The 24,397-nt window shown below is 31.7% G+C and overlaps 4 protein-coding genes across 4 annotated transcripts; all 4 read right to left on the bottom strand.

The window, feature by feature from the left end:
• Positions 1–2,380: 2,380 nt before the first annotated feature.
• On the bottom strand, positions 2,381–6,244 carry LOC123198404 (elongation factor 2-like). Its single transcript, XM_044613109.1, has 4 exons — positions 6,159–6,244; positions 5,479–5,510; positions 5,295–5,382; positions 2,381–5,065 (listed from the first exon to the last, which is right to left on the bottom strand). Exons 2-4 carry the CDS (start codon positions 5,479–5,481, stop codon positions 2,625–2,627), a joined length of 2,532 nt encoding a protein of 843 aa, XP_044469044.1. The 5' UTR covers positions 5,482–5,510; positions 6,159–6,244; the 3' UTR covers positions 2,381–2,624.
• A 2,020-nt stretch (positions 6,245–8,264) lies between these two features.
• LOC123197704 (probable xyloglucan galactosyltransferase GT17) lies at positions 8,265–9,888 on the bottom strand. The gene is given in 2 exon segments (XM_044612041.1): positions 8,265–8,842; positions 8,845–9,888. Coding segments are annotated over 2 exon segments (1,404 nt in total). The 5' UTR covers positions 9,805–9,888; the 3' UTR covers positions 8,265–8,398.
• Positions 9,889–14,007: 4,119 nt separating this feature from the next.
• Positions 14,008–16,292, bottom strand: LOC123198016 (transcription factor JUNGBRUNNEN 1-like). The gene is made up of 3 exons (XM_044612588.1): positions 16,101–16,292; positions 14,750–15,048; positions 14,008–14,367 (listed from the first exon to the last, which is right to left on the bottom strand). Exons 1-3 carry the CDS (start codon positions 16,288–16,290, stop codon positions 14,008–14,010), a joined length of 849 nt encoding a protein of 282 aa, XP_044468523.1. The 5' UTR covers positions 16,291–16,292.
• A 5,450-nt stretch (positions 16,293–21,742) lies between these two features.
• Positions 21,743–24,181, bottom strand: LOC123198328 (transcription factor JUNGBRUNNEN 1-like). The gene is made up of 3 exons (XM_044613014.1): positions 23,992–24,181; positions 22,743–23,044; positions 21,743–22,255 (listed from the first exon to the last, which is right to left on the bottom strand). The coding sequence occupies exons 1-3, from the start codon at positions 24,179–24,181 to the stop codon at positions 21,860–21,862; spliced, it is 888 nt and encodes a 295-aa protein (XP_044468949.1). The 3' UTR covers positions 21,743–21,859.
• Positions 24,182–24,397: the final 216 nt, after the last annotated feature.

The raw sequence follows: 24,397 nt of genomic DNA, 5'->3' as shown, positions 1-24,397 counted from the left end.
GTACTTCTTATTTGGGCGTCTAACATAATAATGTCACTCCCTATTTTTAGCAATTGGCTTTTGTTGATTGGAGGGTTACATTCGATCCAGTTCGATCATTCAGTTTGACATCTGTTAGAATTTAGAAGGTTTAGTTAGATATTAGTTCAAGGCCGGCTAGTTAAAGCTCAAAATCAATTTAATTTGGGCCAAATTGAATTCTATTGTTTAATATGGTTGACTCAACTATTATGAGTCGAAATTCGAATTAAAGCAATAAATATATTAAATTAATAATAATAATTGCGGTACCTTTTAAATATTTTGTTACCAAAATTAATAATACATTTAAACAGATAAAAACATTTAACGTAAATTTTGGTAACTAGGAATCTAATCTAAAATGATATTATAATATTATGTACAATTTTATCAAAGGTACGTGAATTGACGGACAACAAAAGTTATTAACAAATCGAGGACAAGTGGCCAAGATGAAATATGATAGGCAACGAGGTATTTTGGGATGGAATTGATCCGAGGAGAGCCAAGTCTAGGGGTTTAGATTGAGTTTAAATTGACTTAATAATACTTAGTTTGAATTTGAGCTCATTTAAATTATATTGTATTATTATATAGGTATTAATACAATAGATAATATCATTAGAAGTGTAAACAAAATTATGAATAAAATAAATAATATTATTAAATAGATAAATTAATTAATTTCAAATTAAGTTAAAACTCTATTTTTGGATTAATTCATTCAAATTAATTGGTAGATTTAAATCGAATTAAATTAACTATTAGAGAGATGTAGATGCTTTCCCTTGTAGGCTGTATAATTGGCATATAAAAAGTATATCATCTAAAACCTAATCTAACTATACACGTATTAATTTAAAATAGTGTTATATATATACTTGTATATACTAATGAATTGAAGTATTAATACATGAATGGTTTATTTAATTAATTACGTTGTTTCTTCTGAATGAAAATCACATTATTGTTTAGTTTATATGTTCTCTAAGTTTTACACCTTCCACTGCTGCTACTTGTTCACGATCATTTTACAGCTGCCATCAGGAGATGATAAAGTTACAAATCTTTCAATTTAGGGACAGTCACAAGTTGCTTAGAATAAAGCTGATAATCTTCTATCGAATTGTTAACCTTTCACAATATGGCTAATAAAAAATAGGATTAGTTTTAAGTTTTCTTTCTTTCTTTCTTTTTTTTGTTTTTACACAAAATCTAGTTAAATTCGACCCAAAATAACCCAATTGAGTTTTGGGTTGTATTCCAATTGATATAAAATTGACCTAAATATTTGGAAAAATGTCACCATAGGAGAACATACTTTCACAGAAGAAATTTATATGATCAACAAGTTTAAGTGACTCCAAAAAGTATCGAACTGTGCATGACTGTCTTTAGTTAAACTTTCTATCCAATCACTTCAACAGGAAAAGGGGTGAACTTTTTATATACCAACAATTTCTACCATAATTTGTATGCAAAACTTTGAAATGTCATAATTAAGTTAATTGACTTGAAACCTAATTTTTTTGATCTGAAGTTGAAAACTCTTAAACATTGCGTCTCTACATTCTTAAAATCAATTTAATAATATCTTTTGCTCTTGTAGAATTAATCAGTTGTCATGATTTCTTCAATAAAAAACGCTCATAACTAAAGTAACAATTGCACAACCAAAAACGATCATTGCATGATATCTTTCTAAGATTTCATGTATCAATTATTTTTATCATATAGAATTAACCAAAGACGACCATCTAAGAGAAAAAAAATGTTTATTACATTATTATAAATCATTATATATTACATATAATTGTATCTTTATATAGTTATATTTACTTTAATTATTCTTAGTTTTCATTTTAAAAAAATATTTTATTTTGGGTAGTGAGATTGATATATAGTTACTACTATTACTAAAGTAATTTATCCAACCATTGTAAACAAAGCAATGCTATAAAAAACACTCACGAGAATAAAAATAATAAATTCGAATCATTTTAAGTTAACCTAAACATAATTTAAAAGAAAGATTTTGATACGATTCTATTATATATTGAATTAGGGTTAAGACTCTTTTATTCGAAACTCTAGCTAACGCAACACAAATATGATACGATAAAACAAACTAACAACTCTAACTTAACTTTATACAAGTTTAAAACAATAAGAGTATATATTAAAATGATTTACTTTAAAAAAAAATTAAAATGGTTAAAAAAGTGTTTTTGAAAAATCAATAGAAAGGAGCTTTCTTTTTCTATTCTCAAATTCTTTTGATTTTTTTAATTATTTTGGTAAATTTACAAAAATATGTAAAAAGTAAGCAAAAAAAATACAACCCATTTGAACATTTAAAAAAAAAAAGCACATAGAAATATATGAATTATATTCAACCAATGCATTCTGCATTTTGGAGTACCTCAAAACTAATCAAGACTTGCTACTGTCAACTATTAAAAAAAAGACCTAAACGTGATTTCCCAAAACTATTTTCAAGCCCCAGCAAAAATTTATTCCTGCACATTCTCACCTTTTCGACAGCTTCATCTCTCTCGAGTTGATCATGCTGCCGGAAGTCAGGCCCTTAAACAAACCTCCCTTTACAGCTTGTCCTCGTACTCGGAAAGCGGTGTCATCTGCTCCTTCAGACCCTTTCTCTTCCTAATGTCCGCCACGAGTTGCGCCGCCTGCGATCCGCCCTCCAACGGATCCGATGACATCATGTCCCAGTGATCAAACACGCACTGTGGGAAGGCCTGTCCTGAGGTTGCCGCCCTCAACGTGCTTGAGAATCCGAACGATTCGATGACCGGGAGGTAAGCTTTGATGTTGTAAAGCGGCGTTCCAGGCCTCTGAATTTCCTCGAACACGTGGCCGCGTTTTTGGTTGAGAACGCTGTAAATTCCACCTAGGGCTTGTTCCGGGGCTTGGATTTCCACCAAGTAGACAGGCTCGAGCAGCCTCGGTTTAGCCGTCAGCTGGGCGGCGTATATGACGCGTCTAGCTGTTGGAATCACCTGACCGCCGCCTCTGTGAATGGCGTCAGCGTGAAGAACGACGTCGCATACTTCAAAGCAGATGCCTCTCATGTTTTCTTCAGCCAATGCGCCTTCTTTTGACGCCCACTGGAACCCGGCGACAACAGAGTCTTTGATTTCGTTCAAATATTGAACTCCTTTACACATGTCGACCACCATGTTTGGGCCAGTGGTCTCTGGGCCAAAGCACCATATTTTCTTTGCAAGGTCCTTGTCCCAGTTAAACTCCTCAGAGAGGATCTTAGAGCGAGCCTTTGGGTCATCTCTTGGGCCGATACGGCCTTCATCAATGGCCTCTGGGAGACCTTCCTCCAACGGCCGGGCTTCCATGTAAAGACGGTTGTGCTTGTTGGGGGACTTGCTCATGACAGTCCGGCAGGATTTTTCAAGCACAGTTTCCCGGAAAGACACGACTGGATCTGATTTAACAATCTCAGCACCACCCATGAAATCTTCCTGCAAATCCTTCAAACAGATTTCAAGGTGGAGCTCTCCTGCACCTGCAATGATGTGCTCTCCAGACTCCTCGATGGTACAAACAACCATGGGATCTGATTTGGCCAAACGTTTGAGCCCTTCAACAAGCTTAGGGAGATCAGATGCAACTTTGCATTGAACAGCGACACGCACGACAGGGGAGACTGAGAACTTCATAGCTCGGATTGGGTGGGCGTCGACTTCCTTCTCATTTGTCAATGTAGCATTTTTGGTGATGAACTGATCCAAACCAACCATTGCCACTGTGTTGCCACAAGGCACATCTTCAACAGTTTCCTGCTTCTTCCCCATCCAAATTACAGTCCTCTGCACGCTCTTTAAATACAAATCTTTCTTCTCACCGGGCACATAGTTTGGCCCCATAATTCTGACCTTCTGCCCGGTTGAGACCCTTCCGGAGAACACACGGCCAAAGGCAAAGAATCTACCTTTATCAGATGCAGGAATCATCTTTGATACATAGAGCATGAGGGGGCCGTCAGGGTCACAGTTTCTGATTGCAGTTGCGTATTGATCATCAAGGGGGCCTTCATACAAGTTCTCGACGCGGTATTTTTGTGCCTTGGCAGGAGAGGGAAGGTGGAAGATCATCATTTCCAAAAGGGCATCACTTGCTGGGAGCCAAGTCTGCATCACCCGTTTCATCAACGCCTTACCCATCAAATCCTTTTCATCGGACTTCAGAGAGACATTAAGCTTTTGCAGCATTGGCCATAGCTTATCTTTCTGGTCATTCATACAAATATTAATAATCTGCTTGATTGGTTCATAACAGAACTGAACGAAACCACGCTTGCAGGAAGAAGATCCAGTGTTCTTGCTGGTCCATTTTTTAGTAGCTGGGTCGAAGAAGTTTTCACCCCAGAGTCTTTCCATCATCTTAGACTCATCAACTCCAAACTTGGAGGCATACATTCTAGCAAAGTTTGTCAAAGTAAACGCCCAGCCGTGTAAACCTGCAGAGAAAGCAACAGTTCCTTTCTCGGGGTAAACTTGAACATCACCAAGGAGAGGATCTTCATAAGTAGCCATGATTACATTAGCATTCTCAATAACTCTCTGGAATGTTTGGTAGGCTTCCTCTCCATCAACCTGGAGCTCAAGGAAACACCTATCCATCTTGTTGACAGTCAAAACTGGCCTAATCCTTTCGCCCAAGGCCTGCCTAAGCACAGTTTCGGTTTGAACACAAACACCCTCAACACAATCTACCACCACCAATGCACCATCAGTGATTCGGAGTGCCGCTGTCACCTCAGATGAGAAGTCAACGTGCCCAGGGGAATCGATAAGATTGATCAAGTACTCATTCCCTTGACGCTCGCCGCTGTATCTCTTTAAGGCTTCGTCACTCATCTCATAATACAAAGAGATGCCAGTAGACTTGATAGTTATGCCACGCTCAGCCTCGTCAGCGCGAGTATCTGTCATACGGACATCACCGGCTACTTCTTGTGCAATAATACCAGCAGCAGCCACAAGAGAATCGGTAAGCGTCGACTTCCCTGTAGATAGAAAATGAACATCAGGACTGGAAGAACCAGAAATTCAATGTTAGTAACATAGAAATCTTACCAGATTTATTGGCCACAGCCATGAACACAATTTACAGAAAAAATTTTCATGGTAAGTGCCACAAAATCGATATGAACAACAGTTAATAGTAGAGAATTTAACTGGAAAAACAAACATTTAGAAAAACATCCTAAGAAATTTGTAAAAAGAAGCTTATACCATGATCGACATGGGCAATCACAGACATATTACGAATGTTGTGCTTGAAGTCCATAATTCTACGGAGCTCCTCTGCAGTGAACTTCACCTGTTAATATCAATTATAATTTTCTCCATTAATAACAGTGGAAACAACAGAATTTAAAGGTAAACCAACAAAAATCATATGACCCTAAAAACTTACCATCTTGACGAGCTGTTAAAGTATCACACTACCTGCCCAACAAAATTTCAGAAAAACCGTTAGAATCCAATAACGATTCAAAATTCAGATCATAACACATACAAGACCAATTGAGATTCAAACTTTTGAAAATAATTTAACTTTGAATTTGATTAATTGTCTCTACGAAGACAGTCTATTCTTTTTATCGAATTTCAAAATAACACTCAAGCTGCTCCTATTTAATCTGGCTCTAAAAACACAAATACACTATCTGCCTAATATTTTTATCCTTAAAAAAGGAATTCGATTAATATATTTATTATTCATAAATCAGATTATTATATTGTTACCATATATATATATCACGGAATTCAGCAAAATAAAACCTTGAATCTTGATAAACACGTTACTAACAAAATTTTACAATATTCGGTTGATTACAAAAATAAAATTTCAATGCAAAGAAATCATGATCAAATAGATTCACAATCCGATAGCATTATTCATGTCTGAATCACAGTCAAATCATCAAAATCCATAAACTACATATCTCAACACAAAATTGAAACACATCATAATAGATCATGCATGAAACTACTTACAACAATAGAAAATTCAGGAATATTATATTTGATTACTGATCAATCATCAACAACTAATATATAGAAGAGAAGTGTGGAGCGAGCACGAGAGCAAACCTTGAAAAATAAAATTGAGGAAACGAAAGAGAAAGAGGAGGAGAAGAAGAGCGCTCGACTTGTTTAGTCTTAGAGCTCTCGACAGACGAGGCACTCAATGAGGAGAATTTATAGTTTTATACCGTGGTTTGGTGCTATTATTATGAGATGCGGTTTACGTGGAGAGCAAGCCTAATCCGACTAGGTTTCTCTTTTGGTTGGGCCTTGGGTCTTGCCCACTTAATGTTTTCTCTCGCCACAACAAAAATATCTTAATGTTATATTCTCGCCATTGAATTATATTGTTTCTATATAAGGGGAAAGTCGCTGTCACCCCTAAGGTTTGGCTTAATTATAGTTCTCCTCTAGTTTTGAGAAACTAGCAGAATAACCCTCAAATGAGGCTTTCTTATGAGAGTGAATTTAAGTTAAATTGAGTCTAAATAAAGGCTAATTCGACCTTGGTTTGAATCTAGAGTAGTCAATTTGAGTTTAAGTTTGACTCACTCAAGTTAGTGAGTGGTAATTCCTAAAAAGAGGAAGAGTTGTCAGAAAAGAAAAAAAAGAAATGGAATAATTGGCAAGAAAAAAAAATTGCCGTAGAAAAAAGAATCACTGACGAGGTGATCTTTGATGTTGACGTCAAGCTCAATTTTGATGAGTTGATACGTCTTTAATTTGAAACTAACTCATTCGAATTGAATATCAAGTTTAGTTTGAGTTAATTTAATTCGAATCTATCTATATATTTTTTAATTGGGAATCCAATCAGTATTAGTTAGACGAGTAAATTCAAGATATAGTAATTACAATCATAATTACTATATCAAGAACATAAAAGTTTAAACTTAAATTTTTTTCTAAAAATTTTAATATTCTAACATTTTCACTAACCTTTTGGGTAACATTGGTATAACATTTAGTAGATGTAATATTGTACAGCTTTATTTCTATTTGGTCTTTTCGTTGGTAGCTGAACATTATGAATCGCTGCAGCACTTTAATTAGCACATTTATGTTGTTTGAGATATAAGACTAGTGCTGGCAGCAATTTCGTATCAGATCGGTCCCTCCTCATTACTTATTTCAACCACTACAATTTATTAGGCCAAATCACTATTTCCAATCCGTGGTATGACAAAATGGTAAATTTTTACTTTTAAATTTCAAAAAACTAAATTCTTAATGAAACTGTTAAGTTTTTTTTTATAAATGATCATTTTATTTTTTATTAAAATTATAATATTACCATTAATATTTAATATAAATATTAAATTATTAATAAATTTTTGTTACTTTAAATTAAATATTTTATACTTTTAAAAAATATCAAAATTTAACTAATTTTTAAATATTGTATTTTGGTCTACACTTTGAATATGTAAGTATGTGTACATATACATACAAATAGTTTTGCCATCAAATCAAATCAGTAAGTAGGACAGAAAATAATTAATTCTATGTACGTAACTCCCCCCACAAACAAAAGAGTCATAAATTAAGAGGCGAGTGATTAACTTTTTCCGGGCAAGGTGGAGCCTAAAATTAATTTTAACCAATGAATACGTAAATCATATTTTTCACCTAAAATTTAACTCTGTCAATAAAAAAATTCTAATACAACAGTAAAAAACTAAATTACCATTATGTTTTACTCGTTTCCTTCGTTCTCTGCAATTGGACTTTGTACTTGGTTGGTGCAACCTCATAAAATAAAGCTAGGGTTTCGTATGACTTTTCCTTGGGTTGGGCACCGCTCTCCCTCTCTTTGTCCTCCCTTGTGTTTGGTGCTAAGGTGGTGGTTATTAAGCTTGTCAATTGCATCTCCCTTCCATTCGAAGGCTGAATCGCGAAGCCCAGACTTTGGTGGACTTTTGCTATCGTAATAACGGTGAAACGACAATGCAAGTGTTTACGTTTTTAATTTTTATTTTTTAAAAAAATTTAGGAAATGAAATAGACAATTTTCCCCCTTTTTTAAGTACATTTTTCATTAACCAAATGAGGTTTAAGATTAAAAAATTAATTTATACGTTGAATTAAGGAAAGAGAAAAGAAAAACCCAACATTGAATTATAGGCAGATGGTGGAAATATAGTAAAGTTAGTGTTCCAAATGTCAACGAGATGGTGCAATCTGGTGGGAAATATTAAACCGTCTAGAAGAAGAAACAGTACAGTCCTCGGTATCATCGGCTAGATTAGGTACAATAAATAAACACCGCATTAAAAAGAATAATACCATATTATACACGTATTAATTTACTGTATTATTTTCTGAACCTTCTTCGCCAAAGCTGCGATTGTAACATCAACGGCATCTTCAAACTCGGCTTCATCGTCACTTGCATTGGGATGTTTGTACGTAACTCTAGGAATCAAATCAATAACTTTATTTCTCAGCATCTCAACTCTCTCTCTCGGTATTTTCATCAATTCTTCTTCGATTTTTATGCTCATATTCCCCTTCTCGCCGTCGATATAAACGGAGTACGAGTTCTCCTCCCCATCGGCCGGCAAAAACCACGTGTACTGAGTGTACGCCGTGTGCGGGGAAAAGAACACCGGAATGCAACCGGCGAGCACCGCATCGAACGTCGAACGTCGTGTGAAAGAGTCACCTGGTGCTTGCAGGCAGAAATCAGAGCTGCTCATTGCTTTGATTACTTCACTAGGTTTGTAACACGTGCTTGAACCTTGGCTGCTTATGCAGGCATTAGGTTGCAGTGAGTTGACTCACCGCATTGCCGTATCAATTCGTTTCGCATGGCTGCTTTCTCTTCGACGCCCTTCCGTCGGGCCCCAATGAAAGTGAACAAGTGGGGCCGTTTTACTTGCCGTATTTTCTGTTGCCACGTCAGCATTTGTTGTGACCTGGACGGATGGAAATAAGAAGGGTAAGGGATCCCGTATTGGTTTAAGCCTTTCCAGGGGTGTCTCTCGACTGTCATCACCGACATGTTACGTATACGTGGCAGATTAAGAAGACAGTTGGCTCCGAAGTCTGTCCCACCTGGAGTTCTCATAAAATCCCATGCTGTTCGGCCTAAGACCATAAAATGGTCCTTCCCTTGATGCCTCTCCCACCACGGCTGTGACCGTAGAAACTCCTCCAATTCAACTGCCAACTCGTCGCGAACGGTGAAATTCGCCTCTCGGAATTTACTAGACGCATGAAGACCGCCGTAGAACGGAACATAGAATAGCGTCGCACGTGACGGATCCCACGTGCGAAACGGATGATTTTCCATACGTGCATGGAAGATCATTTCCGCTAGAAACTGGTGGGTGGCGAACCACGCTCCGCCCAGACCCAACTCGGTGGCTATATCGGGAAGTGGCTGGCCGAGGCCGCGATTTGCTACGTGTGGACACATGTTGCTGTAGATATTCAAGTGGGAGCAGTTTTTGAGAAGTTTGAAGTTAAACTGTGGGTGCAAATTGTAAATGTAAACTGAAAACGGCGTTTGATTATAATTGTCAATGTTATGAAGACCGTAAGTGTTTTGTTGTTTTGAGTTTGTGGGGATTGCAGGAGGAAGATAGAGGAAGAGAAGAAGAAACCAAGCGGTTAAAGAGATGAAAATGAAGAGAGTGTAGTTGTAGAATCTTGAGTTTGGCTGTGTTTCTTTGGTTTTGGAGTAGGGTTTCTTGTCTTTCTCTGTCATTATGGATATGGAGAAGAGAAAGATCGAGGAGAAGCAGAGAAGAGAAGAGAAGAGAAGTGAAATTTGAAAGTAGAAAGAAGAAACAAACTTGAAGCTTAAAAAAGTGAAGAAAAACGAATTAAATGAGGAAAAAGGGAGACAAATTATTGAGTTTAGGTGAAGAAGTTAGGACTGAGGACGGTTTTAAGCTTTAATGAATTGTATGATATGAAAAAGAGGCTGACTTCCACGCTTTTACGCACATGATTAACTTAGTTTATGGCAAATATCCATTTTGCCCATGGGGTTTGCATAATATCATACTATCCAAGTTAATTTCAAAACAACAAATTTACTTAATTTGTTAATCGATAAAACTATGTGTACTTAAAAAAGTGTCTAACTTTTGATATTTATGATGATATGTTAACAAAGACTTTTGTGTCAACTAAAATTTATCCCTTCTATTTGCCTCTACAATTCCAGTATAAGCAGTACCACATGCATTAATAGAAGTGTATAACGAATAGTAACAACTAACATACATATTATCACGTGATTAAGTAACGTTATTTTACATTTATGTCAAAATTACCTTATTACATGAAAATAAACCAAATTGTTAATACCCATCAATTAGTAGTAGACAAAGTATTATTCTTTCAATACTAAATATATAAAAAAAATTTATAACCAATATACGATTTATAAATTTATATAATAACGATACCATATTATTATATAATTAAGTATTTTTTTATTTCTAATTCAAAATCATTTAATATATATTATTAATAATTATAATTTAGTACTTATTATTATTATTGCATATAGTTGTATTGATATTAAAAAAACTTATCTCTATGAAAACGATATACAATCATTGTATGTGACTGTATATCAAATTTACCCTTTTTGTCCATGAAATCATCTAGTGTGTGTTAAGAAATTGGGTCGATTTGTACGTATCAAATGGTGTTGGGTCATCCATCATTACAGTAAACTTGATGGGCAAAAACGTTGATTGGCTTTAGTTTACATGTCAGAATTTAATGAAAGGACCATGTTACCAAGAAAATGATGAAGAGAAAAATGAGACACACGATTAGTCATGTCGTGATTTCTTCATTGACAGATTTTAAGTGCGTTTTTGGTGGAAAATGCATCCCTCGACTAACGTAGGTGAAACGTATTATTGAGACTTAGAAGTTATAATTAGTAAATTAATTAGGAACTAATCATATCATTAGTTAAAATAATCAATATTATATCAACTTCTATACATATCGGGAAATAATAAAACTATACTTATTTTGGATACATAAATAAATATATACTTGAAATAATTTGACAATTTTAAATTAAAGATAAAGTAATATCTGATTATATAATAATAGATTATATATGTACTTAGAAATAGATATACATAATATTATTCTTAGACAAAATAGAGTCCATTGACTAAATTTGCTTTGCATAATATGTATCACAAGTCACTTATATGTTTTTCGATAAAACTATGAGTATTCATTTGAATACACAAATAGATGCATATTTATATATATTATCATATTATTGAGTGATTTTGAATCAATGATAAAATAACACTTAAAAACGTAATAACACATATAAAATATATATCTATTTGTATACTCAAAATGGGTCTACATAATATTACTCTATTTTTTTTACGCATCAAATTAACCATATATATCTTGTGTAAATCTCGTCTAAAATATATTATATTTCTTTCATAAAGATTAAAAATGAACATTAATTATCTATGAGTATTGTTTTTTCTATTGGGACCCTTTCTAGTGATAGATTCAAGTGAAGCCTACTTATTTCATTATTAAGATTGAATAAACCAAATTTAAAATCAGCTCGTTGAGCTTAAGTTTGATCAGATATCAATGTTTTGCCAGTGTTGTTGTATTAGAGTTATCCTCATTGACAATTTTGTTTTGGCCTTTGGTGATATCTTTCTCTAGTTTTTTTGTTCATCAATTTAAATTAATTATTTGAGTTTATCTTCGTTAAAGTTTAGTTCAATTTGAATCTATTACTAACTCTCTTCGTTCACATATAATAAATGAAGATACTTGATGCCTCATGGATCCAATAATTTGCCTTCGTTCTCCCTTTGCAATCACTTATCATCTTTTTGTTTTTTAAATTTCCGTATAAGTGAGATTAAGGATTACGTGTAGGTGACTTTAGATATATTTTTTTTATAAAATAAATAATTAATTATGTATAGTTAAAATTAAGAAATTATGCATACAAAATTTACTAAACCGATATATATAGGTGTAAGTTGCTTAAGTTTGGATTGAATAAACTAAATTTAAGTTAAGAATTGAACATGTTTTTTTTTTTTTTCAAACGAATCGAGCTCTAGCTAATCTAAATGTTCGAGTTCGATCTAGGTTTTCATCTAAAGTTAAATTATTTTTATTGATCTCTAACAAATCTCAAATAAGTTTTTTTGGATTTGAGCAAATTTTGAGTTTGAATTTGTTCAAACTCAACTCAGATTGAATCTTGCAGTCCTGCCCTAAGTGAAATGATAGTAACATATGTAGTATATTTTATTTTAATTTATATACACTTATAATAAGTATCGACTTAAATAGTAATGATATATATATATATATATATATCATATAATAAATTAAAAATGAAATAACACTTAATCATATATATAGCTCACATTTTGTTCTTTGGTGCCTAATTTGATAGACATAATGATTTTGTAAACCTCCGAACAAAATTTTAATGGATTGATAAAAAGGAGAAAGATTCAATTCAACACAGAGAAGAAATGTTCAAAGATTGTTTGCAATAATGTAATATAGTTTTACATGGATTTTTCTTACAAAAATCTAGCTATCAACCAACCTGGTAGATCGATTATTCTTAGTAAAAATTAATGTGCGGTCCATCTTAAGACCTCATTAATTCAATTTGAATGGTTCAAAAAAGGAAAGCTTAATCTATGATTTTTGCGTTTTTTATTTCTTTCTCTCCTCAAATTTCAACCTTTTTCTCAAAAGCCGTCAAAAATTTAATTTTAATATTAGCTAACTATAATAATAGTAATTTGATAATATACCATAATTCAATTATATATATATATATATATATATATATATATATATATATATATATATATATATATAAAATCTGTTAAAGAAAACTTCGTTTGATTCTATATATCTATTTCATTTCAATACATTGTTGTAATTCTAAAATATCAAATATATTTCAAACTCAACAATGCTCTCTAACTAGGGGTGGATTCAAGTTGATTGAGCTCGAACAAGGCTTGGTTTGAATCTAAAACACCTTACTTAAATTCAAACTTGATTGAGACTAAAGAAATAAATAATACCATTGAAATAATGAATAATAACATTAATGTATTATCATGTGATTGAATATATTTTTAATAAAAAAAATAACTAAATCACATTGTAATACGTTTGTGTATTCATCCTGATGTTTATATCCATTTTTAGTATATGAAATATTATTGTAAAGAACAAATATAGACATGATCAATGAAAAAAGTTATCTGCTTATCGATTACAATCTTTATATCTACTCCAATGACAAGAAGTTGCTGTAATTTAGTACATAAAAGATATTTCAAACTCAACAATACTCTCGTTTTGGATTTGAAACCAAATAAAATTTAATCTAAATCTAAAATATCCAACTTAAAGTTTGAATTCTCGTTCAAGTTTATTCAAATTAAAAAATAATATCACTAGAAGAATTCACGTTCAATTTTATTCAAATTAAAAAATAATATGACTAGAAGAATGAAAAGTATAATTGGAACGATGACCCTTCCCAGGTGAATTGTCCAGCGGCGAACCCTTAAACTAGAAAAAGTTGTCCTGCTGGACTTTTCTAATAGAGTGGTACTTCATCCGAATTGTCAAACTTTCCTAATGTCCTATCTATCAATAATACACTACTCTAATGACAAATTTCACACGAAAAGGAAAAAATTGCAGAGAAATTTTGTACTATTATCTACAAAATTATAAAAGACAATAAATATCTACCACAAACGTGTACTTAGATATTACGTCCTGTTCAACAGAAAATTGCTAGTTACAGTTTTATTTTCTGAAAACCATGTACTATCGATCTGAGAGATAGCTGAACCTGAATGAAGAGCGATGTTTCAAATGTATACATCTGCATAGTCAGTCACGAACGAGAGCTGGGATCCAAGGGAAATTCGACGACTTGTCGTAGCTCATCCCAATTCTCATATGACAAGTCATGATGATTCTCGTATGGATTCTGAAAGCTTGAAGACGATGCCATTGACATTGGAGAATTGGCTATGGCGAAATTGTTAATATGTTCTGAAGCTAACTGCTGGTTCCACATTTCGTTGAAACAATCGTCCATCATGAGGGGTTTTGGAGCTTCGAAACTGATGTAGCTTTGTTGTTGCTGATTGTTGGACTCCATTAATGCTGAAGAAGACGATTTTTTCCAATCTGTTCTCAGCTTTCTGCATGAAACATTTCGCTTGAAGATTCGGCATATAGTCCATACTTCCTGTGATAGTGACCATTTTCCCATTATATATCTCAACTTAGAAAATTTTCTGACGTGGATTAATATTAATTAAAATTGAATAATTAAATAGTTAGCTTATAAATGAATATTAAGGTTTATTAAACTTTTAATAGAGATATCTATTATTGAAAATAGTTATTCAAAGGTTTCAGAAGTGAAAAATCAGTTACTTTGATGTAAGTGATTTTGAAAGCTCTAAATGCTGATATTCCAAGTATTCATATAATCTAAAATATTTAATTCAGTATTTTATAATTTACACATAAATTATGTAAAATTAAGATCGCATGGTTAAAGTTATATGTTTATGTAATGTAAATCTTACAAATACTTGTATTATAGGAAATGTGCTCATGCTTACCGCTTCTTGGAAAGTGGTTTTAGCAATATTGGTGATGGTATCATTTGAGGGAAGGCGAAATTCGTGCATCATCCAGTCAGTTTTGGTACCTTTTGTTGCAGTTCCACAGTAGTAAACAAGTGTTTTCTTGAGGCCGATGCATTCACGACCGTGTCCTCCATCAGAATACAGTGGCTTGTCGATGCCAGTTGCTTTCCAAAAGCCAGACCCCGTCACTCTATTTGGCCTTATGCTGTTTCTGTATTTTCTCCCTCTTTTGCAAAAAAAATAATCTTCCTTGTCAGACGTACTGCTAATATCTGCATGCATAATAAAATAGTGTTTTTACGAAACATTCATGTATAATTGCACCGCACGAACCCTAAAAAGAGTTTAATTCTTTTAGTTGATCCAATAAGAGAATGCGTGAAATCAAAACATAAACCAATATAAACAGCTAATAAAGAACGCATGATTGATCTTGTTTCACTAAAAAACAAGGTTACCTTTAGCATAATCAATATTTTCTCACCCCAATGTATGTATTTATTAACAAATTACTGTATCATTCATATAAAAAAAAATATATATTTATAAATTAAGATTTTTATCTTTGAAAGAAACTATATCGAGATTTTTATTCTTAAAAGACAACATTAAAACAATTTTTTATGAGTTAATCTCAAATCATTTAAACATCCTATATATGTCAAGTCTTATAAACGAAATGGTTATTAATAATTCTAATATATATGTTAGTTTTATATATAAATGAGGTGACGTCAATTCCAACACATATATTAGCTTTATAGATGAAGTGGTCTCTAATTCTAAAATATATGTCAACTTTATAGATGAAATGAATCTCAATTTTGATATATATGTCAACCTTGTAAATGAAGTGGTTGTCAATTTCAACATATATACTAGCCTTATAGGTGAAAGGGTCAGCAATTCCAACATATATGTCAGATCAGTTTTATGGTTAATTTCCACAGATTGTTTCATAATCTATATATGTAAGTTAAACATAGCAAGAAATCAATGAAAAAAGCGAAAACCCTTGGTTTGAAGCTTATTTAAAATAGTCCTTGGAGGGGGATGAATATGATTGTCTTCATGTCAAAATAATTCTGCACCTGCGAACTACATATTGCACTAGTTAAGAACGACTATATAGCAAGAATCAATCGAACTTATTTTAAATCCACTTCTCTAACAGATCAAACCAAGAACAAGATTAAATTATTTGATTGATAATATCAAAACTCCCTTCAAAAACCCTAAAATTTTGAGTACAGGAATCAACCAAATTATTAAAAATTAAGGTATTTAAAAGCTAATATATAAACTGATGAAAAGTATGTCATACTTGGAAGATCCCATGGATCATGTTTGTAAATATCAATCTGCTTGATGAGTTCGATAACGACTGGCTTCTTCTCGACTTTTCTTCGAAGATAAAACCCTACAAGTTCTTCATCTGTTGGATGAAAGCGAAACCCTGGAGGCTGCAGCTCATGGTGATCATCCGTAGAGCTAAGAATTTTCTCTGTGTTCATGATCGTCGAAATTTTTTCTTCTTCAACCTGAGATTTTTTTTTTCTGCAGCGAGTGCAATGGCAATTGAAGATGAGAGAACTTTCTTTGTAGTGTGAAAAAGTCTTGTGAGGTTGGTTTTTTCTCAGGTTAAGTCATTCGCTTGTTTTGACTCTATAGGAAGACACTGTAGCCAAATTTGATATTAGAATAATTCTTACCGAAAATATCATTTTTAATTACGGTTTATAATTTAATTAATTCATGTACTGGACGTACTTTAGTGGAATTGATGTATTACTATGCATTTAAATTATTCTGAATTAAAAGTAAGTTAAATAATTTAATCATATAATGATATATCATTAATATGTTTAATTAGTATCCATTTGTAAATTAGAGTTGGATTCTAATGGAGCCAAACTTGAATATGGGATAACATGAGCTTGATTGTATTTATAATAGTCATCTTAAACTCATTTAAACTGCTTAAAGATATCATTAAATGATTATTACAAATAATATCATCGATAAAATAAATACTATTACTAATTAGATAAACAATATTATTGATAGGGGATTCTAAATGAATTGTCAAGTTAAAACTTTGATTTGAATCGAATTGAACATCAAACCGAGCTAACTTAGTTGATATCCATCTCTAATGTCATTATAAATAGTATTACTCTTAATTTATTATCAGTGAATAGAATGCGTTATTCAAACCGGTAGTCTTATAACTTATAATTTTCGGAATTATTCAGTAAGTTTTATTTGTTTATGGGGAGAAACAAAAATCAAGTATAAGGTATCAGAATATGACCCTGTCAAGTTCAAAAAATTGAATGCGCTTTTTTATGATTTTAATTTTCAATCATTTTGAAATTCTAATTGGTTAAAGAGAAAGCCAAATAGAATTGGTTGATAAAGGGAAAACAATAAAAAAATGATTTTTTAAAGTCATAATCTTATACATAATCATTATTGAATTCAAGAAAAGGTGCATCAATGAAAGGTAAATTTGGTGAGGGAATTATTATATCCCACCGAATAGATCAATTAAGTCTTAAAAGACCATGAGTAGCTTTGAAGACCATGAGTCTTGTAGCACAAAGTGCAACCAAAAAAAAAAAAAACAAAAAGTGTAAAGAAGATCAACCACCCAAGTAAAAGTTGTCCCGGATACATTTTGAGCCAAGTCAAATTTAAACGTGAGTTATCGTGAGTTTAATTTAAATATATTATAATTTAAACTCGACTTAGACTTTATTCAAACTAATTAAGAATGAATGAATGATATTATTAATGATATTAATAGTTATTGTCAGAAGAAAATTCGGATTGAATTATTAATTTGAAACTTTAACTCAAATTTAATTTAAATCAAATCAAATTAACTTAATTCAAATATAACCCAATTAAAAGGTTTTTTGGATTTGACAACGTGTTTGTGGAAGATGTCATAGTTCATTAACGGAATAAAATAATATTTTAGTGGTAGGATAATATTCAAAGTGTTGAACCTGATAATACAATTCGTATATTAAAATCACATATTACTTTTCTTCTCTAATGTTCTTAAGATTGTAAAAGGGTTTGTAACTTGTTTAATTACCTCTCGGAATTTACTAGACGCATGAAGGCCGCCGTAGAACGGAACGTAGAAGAGCGTCACATGTGACGGATCCCACGTGCGAAACGGATGATTTTCCATGGGTGCATGGAAGATCATTTCAGCTATAAACTGGTGGGTGGCGAACCACGCGCCGCCCGGCCCCAATCCCAGTGCTGAATCGGTGGCAATATCGGGTAGTGGCTGGCCGAGGCCGCGATTTGCTACGTGAGGACACATGTTGCTGTAGATATTCAAGTGGGAGCAGTTTTTGAGAAGGTTGAAGTTGAACTTTGGGGGCAAATTGTAAATAAAAACTGAGAATGGCGTGTGATGTGATTTTCATTGTTATAGAGACTTTAAGTTTTGTGTTGTTTTGAGTTTCTTTGGATTTGGAGTAGGGTTTCTTGTCTTTCTCTTTCATTATGGATATGGAGAAGAGGAAGACGGAGGAGAAGCAGAAGAAATTAACAAACTTGAAGCTTAAAAAAGTGAGGTAAAATGAACCAGGAAAAAGAGAAACAAATTATGGAGTTTAGGTGAATAAGTGGGGACTGAGGAAGAGGTTTAAGCTTTAATGAATTGAATGATATGAAAATGAGGCTGACTTCTATGCTTTTGTGCGAATGATAAGCTTAGTTTATGGCAAATATCCATTTCACCTATCGCGGTTTGACGAATACGTACACAATCGAACAAAATTTCAAACCGACAAATTCACTCAATTTTCTCATTGATGTAACTATGTGCAATTAAAACTAGTATCAAATTAGTTACTAATGATAAAATTGGTTACTAATAATGATATGTCACGTGTATGAGTAATTTAAATTAAGAATGAAATAATATTCAATCATATAATGACACATCAACATCGATATCCAAACTAACATTCATTATAATTACACATAACAACTTTTTTCTAATAAAAACTTTACCCAAATTAATAATAAGCATAGACTTTTGTGTCAATTAAAATTTCAATAATACTATATATATCTTTTTGAATATATAAATAGGTACACATTTGATGTGTATCATCAAATGATTGAGTGATTTTAAATTAAGAATAAAATAATACTTAATCATATTATAATACATTATATGTATACTTAAAAGTGGATACTCAAAACATTGCTCGTAAATTTTATCTCTCCTATCAACCTCTCTAATTTTAATGAGTAATATGACAAGTACTAATAAATGGGTATAAATTATAATATAAGTACTAATGACTGACGTATCATTGTATGAATGATTGATTTAATTGTTTACTTTGTATATAATTCAAAATCACGTAATCAATTAGTATATAAAGTATTACTCTTCCAATATATGTAAAAAATTTCATAAACTATATACAATATATATTGAAAGCGTAAAACTTTGTGCACTAATAATAAATATCAATATATATAGTAATGATGAATTATTATCATGTGACTAACTGTTACTTTTTTTTTAAATTTAAGCTCACTTAATCACATAATAACACATTATTATTAGTAATAAAACTATATGTATAAACAACAATATGTCACTGTGTGATTGTGTGTTATTTTATCTTTAATTTTTAGTTATTCAATCATATAATGACATGTCATTATTTGTTTATACACAAAAGTTGCATATATAACACAACTTTATTGTTATTTATAAATGAGTGCTTATTGTTACTGCATACATAGTGTTATTGAAATTTAAAAAATTATTATCTCTATAAACATCATACCATATAATAAAAAAAATTTACTCTAAAATCTCTGATTTTCCTAACAATTACTATCAATTTATGTGACCGGTTTTTAAATTTACCCTTTTGTCTGTTAAATCATCTAGAGCCGTAAAGAAATTGGGTAAATTGGTAAGTGTCAAGTGGTGTTGGGTTATGTAAAGTTTAAAGTAAACTTGATGGGCAAAAATGTTAGTTGATGAAAGCAGTATGTTACCAAGAAAAGATAAAAATGAGAAATGTGATTAGTAATGTCGTAATTTCTTCATTGACAGACTTTAAGTGCATATTTGGTGGAAAATGCATCCCTCGAATAACGTATGTGAAAAGTGTTATTGAGATTTAGAAGTTATAATTAATTAAAATAATCCGATATTATGCATCTCTCGGGCAACATAGAGCCTTGCCAGTTTTGCCTTACCTAACATGTGCGCCGAGTCACCTATATTTTTATACGTATCCAATTAACTATATATATGACTTAGTGCTTTTAAAATAGCTAATTAAGACATAAAATCTCAAATGTAAAGTTAGCAAGTCCAACTTTATATTCTCATAAATAAATTTGATTATACACTCTAACACCTCCTGAAATATCCATGTTAAGATAGAAAGACTTTGACGAAGAATTAATGTGTCAATTTTCTTAAAATTTATTGATTTGATAGTTGGGTTCTGTTAAATAAGGTTCTTTGTTAAAAGGAAAAAGAAAAACTATATATATGTGAATTGAGAGAGTCTCTCCTACTCTCAGGTAGTAAAAACAATACTATAAAAATTTTTATTGAACAAACATATATGATTGCTCTTAAGAGTAGATTTAAATTAGAGTTGTTTGAACTTGGATTAAATGAGCGAAATTTAAGTTAAGAGTTAAACTTGTTCTATAAAATAAGTTGAGTTCAAACCGAGATAAACATTCAAGTTCAAACTAATTTGAATCGAATCTAAAATTAAATTATTTTTTAGCTGAGTTTGAATCTTAACTTATCGATTTTATCTTAAGTAATATATGACAGTAATATATGTAATATATTTTGATTTCAAACTATATACACTTAAAACATGTATTAATTTAGATACTAATGATAATACATGATCATTTAGTTGAACAAATTTGCATTAAAGATAAGTAACGCATAATCACAAATATCGCTCGCATTCTTCTCCATGGTCTCCAGCTTGATAGGAAGAGCGATCTCTTAAATTTCCTCATAACAAAATTTTAAGGGTTTCATAAAAAGGAGAAGATTCAATTCAACACGAAGAAACGTTCAAAGATTTTTTTCAATTATGTAATATAGTTTTATATGGATTTTTCTTGCAAAAAGTTAGCTGTCAACCAACCTGGTGGATCGATTATTCTTAGTAAAAATTCATTGCGGTCCATCTCAAGGCCGCATTAATTCATTTTTGAATGGTTCAAATAAGAAAGGTTTAATGTGTGATCATATAAAAATTAGATCTTAGGCGAAGATCATTGCATTTTTTTTTTTAATTCCACTTTCAACTTTTTTCCCTTGAAAGTTGTTCAAATACAAATATAATATAGACGTATCATCATATGATTATATAAACTTTATCTTTAACTTAAACTTATTTAATCATATATAATTATGGTTAATATTTATACTCTTGTTTTGAATTATTGTTAGTGTATAAAAAATTATTGTAAAGAAAATAAAGAAATGATGAATGAAAAAAAAAAGTTCATTCAATTATCTAATACATTGTAATTTAATATGTGACAGGTATTTCAAACCCAACAATACTTTCTAATTATAGATGAATTTGAATTGAAACAAACCTAAATATAGGTCATTTTGAGGTCAACTCAACTTTAAAATATTCAATTCAAGTTTATTTGAATTAATAAATAGTATTATCCATAAAATAAGAATAAATAGTAACTTTAGAGAAATAGAATGTTAATAAACCCTTAAAACTAGTAACCCTTATTCCTAATTAACAAACTTTCCTAATATCCTATCCATCAATCATGCACTAATCCGATCACAAATTTCATAGCAAAAAACAAAAATTGCGCAGAAATTTTATAATATATTATCTACAAAATTATAGAAGACAATAAATATCTACCACATGGGTGTGCTTAGATAGTACGTCCTGTTCAACCAAGCATCGCTAGTTACAGTTTAATTTTCTGAAAACCATGCACTATCGAACTGAGAGATAGCTGAACCTGAATGAAAAGCGATGTTTCAAATCTATACATCTGCATAGTCAGTCACGAGCGAGAGCTGGGATCCAACGCAAATTCGACGACTTGTCGTAGCTCATCCCAATTCTCATATGACAAGTCATGAGGATTCTCGTAGCGATTCTGAAGGCTTGAAGACGACGCCATTGACATTGAAGAATTGGCTATGGCGAAATTATTAAAATGTTCTGAAGCTAACTGCTGGTTCCTCATTTCGTTGAAATAATCGTCCATCATGAGGGGTTTCATCGGTGTTGGAGCTTCGAAACTGATGTAGCTTTCCTGTTGCTGATTGCTGGACTCCAGAGAATATGTTTTACAGGCTGACTCCATTAACGTTGGAGAAGACGATTCTTTCGAATCTGGTGTCAGCTTTCTGTATGAAACATTTCGTTTGAAGATTCGGCATATAGTCCATACTTCCTGTGGTAGTACCATTTTCACATGAAATATCTTAAGACCGGTAGAAAATTTATTGATATGAAATATTATTAATTATAATTTTGGTTTAATATAATTAGATAATTGAATAGTTTAGTGATAATTTATAAGTAAGTTTAAATTATCAATAAAAATAAGTTTAATACACTTAAAATATTATGATATGACAATATTAATAAGAATATTAAAATGTATTAAATTTTTTATGAAGAGACCTATTAATATACCGTACATTAGTTATGTTTCATCTCTAAAATCAAAAATATTGAAAGTTATCATTCTAGGGGTTTTAAGAGCAAAAACTAGTTACTCTGATGTAGATAATTTTAAAAACTCTATAATTGGTGATATTTTAGATATTTATATAATCTTAAAGTATTTAATTTAATATTTTATAATTTATGTGTATATCATGTGTAATTAAAATTCATGGTTAAAGTTATATGTTATTAAACGGGCTCATGCATACCGCTTCTTGGAGACTGGTTTGAGCAGTATTGGAGCTACTTTCGCTGGGGGGAAGGCGAAATTCGTGCATCATCCAGTCAGTTTTGATGCCTTTTCCTGCAGCTCCACGGTAGTAAACAAGTGTTTTCTTGAGGCCAATGCAGTCACGGCGCTCTTGTTCTCCATCAGAATAGACTAACTTGTCGATGCCAGTTGCTTTCCAAAAGCCAGACCCCGTCACTCTATTTGGTCTTATGCTGTTTCTGTATTTTCTCTCTCTTTTGCAAAAGAAATAACCTTCCTCATCAGGCGTACAACTAATATCTGCATGCATAATAAAATAGTGTTTCATCAAAATATGCATGTATAATTGCACCGCAAGAGCCCTAAAAAGGTTTAATTCTTTTAGGTTGATCCAATGAGAGAATGTATAGAATCAATATATAAACCAATATAAACAACCAAGAGAAAGAACCTGCAATTGATTTTGGCTAACTAAAAACAAGGTTACGTCTAGCATAGTCAATATTAATTTTCTCATATTTTATTATATCACTTATACAAGATAATATTGTATTTATATATTAAGATTTTTATTATTAAGAGAAATCTTATTGAGATTCTTATTCTTAAAAGATAAGAAACAACATTAAAACAACTATTTATGAGATAATTTTAAACCATTTATAAACTTTTTATGCGTCAAACTTTATAGACGAAATAGTTACCATTTCCAACATATATGTTAGCTTTATACATGAAATGATCGCTAATTCTAATATATAGGTCAATCTTATAGAAAAAGTGGTCATCAATTTCAACATACATGTTAGTCTTATAGACAAAGTTGGTAATTCTAACATATATATTTGATAAGTTTTATGGTAAATTTCTCCATACAATCGCTCATAGTCTAAAGATAGAAGTTAAACATATATAGCAAGAAATCACTTTAAAAAAACCCTTGATTTGAAAGCTTATTTAAAATGGTCCTTTTGAGGGAAATGAATATAATTGTCTTCATCTAAAAATAGGGCTGCACTGAGAACTACATATTGCACTAGTTAAGAAAGACTATAGCAAGAGTATTCAATCGAACTTATTTCAAATCCATTTCTCTAACAGATCAAACTAAGAACAAGATTAATTATTTGATTGATTATATCAAAACTCGCCTGCAAAAACCCTAAAATTTTGAGTACATAAATTAACCTAATTATTAAAAATTAAGGAATTTAAAAGCTAATAAACTGATGAAAAGTATGTCATACTAGGAAGATCCCATGGATCATGTTTGTAGATATCAATCTGCTTGATGAGTTCAATGACGATTGGTTTGTTGTCGACTTTTCTTCTAAGATAAAACCCGACAAGTTCTTCATCTGTTGGATGAAACCGAAACCCTGGAAGCTGCATCTCATTATGATCATCCTTAGAGCTCGAACTTTTCTCTGTGTTCATGATCGTCGAACATTAATTGATCTTCTTCAACCTGAGATATTCTTTTTTCTGCAGCGAGTGCAATGGCAGTTGAACTTGAAAGAACTTCCTTTATACTGTGAAAAAGTCTTTGGAGGTTGGTTTTTTCTCAGGTCAAGTCATTCGCTCATTTTGACTCTATAAGGAAGACTGCGTAGCCAAATTTGATATTAGAATAATTCTTTTTTACCATTCAGC

Source organism: Mangifera indica, chromosome 15 (genome assembly GCF_011075055.1).
Source record: "Mangifera indica cultivar Alphonso chromosome 15, CATAS_Mindica_2.1, whole genome shotgun sequence".
NCBI classification, from domain to species: domain Eukaryota; kingdom Viridiplantae; phylum Streptophyta; class Magnoliopsida; order Sapindales; family Anacardiaceae; genus Mangifera; species Mangifera indica.
This window is presented reverse-complemented; position numbering and strand designations above follow the sequence as displayed.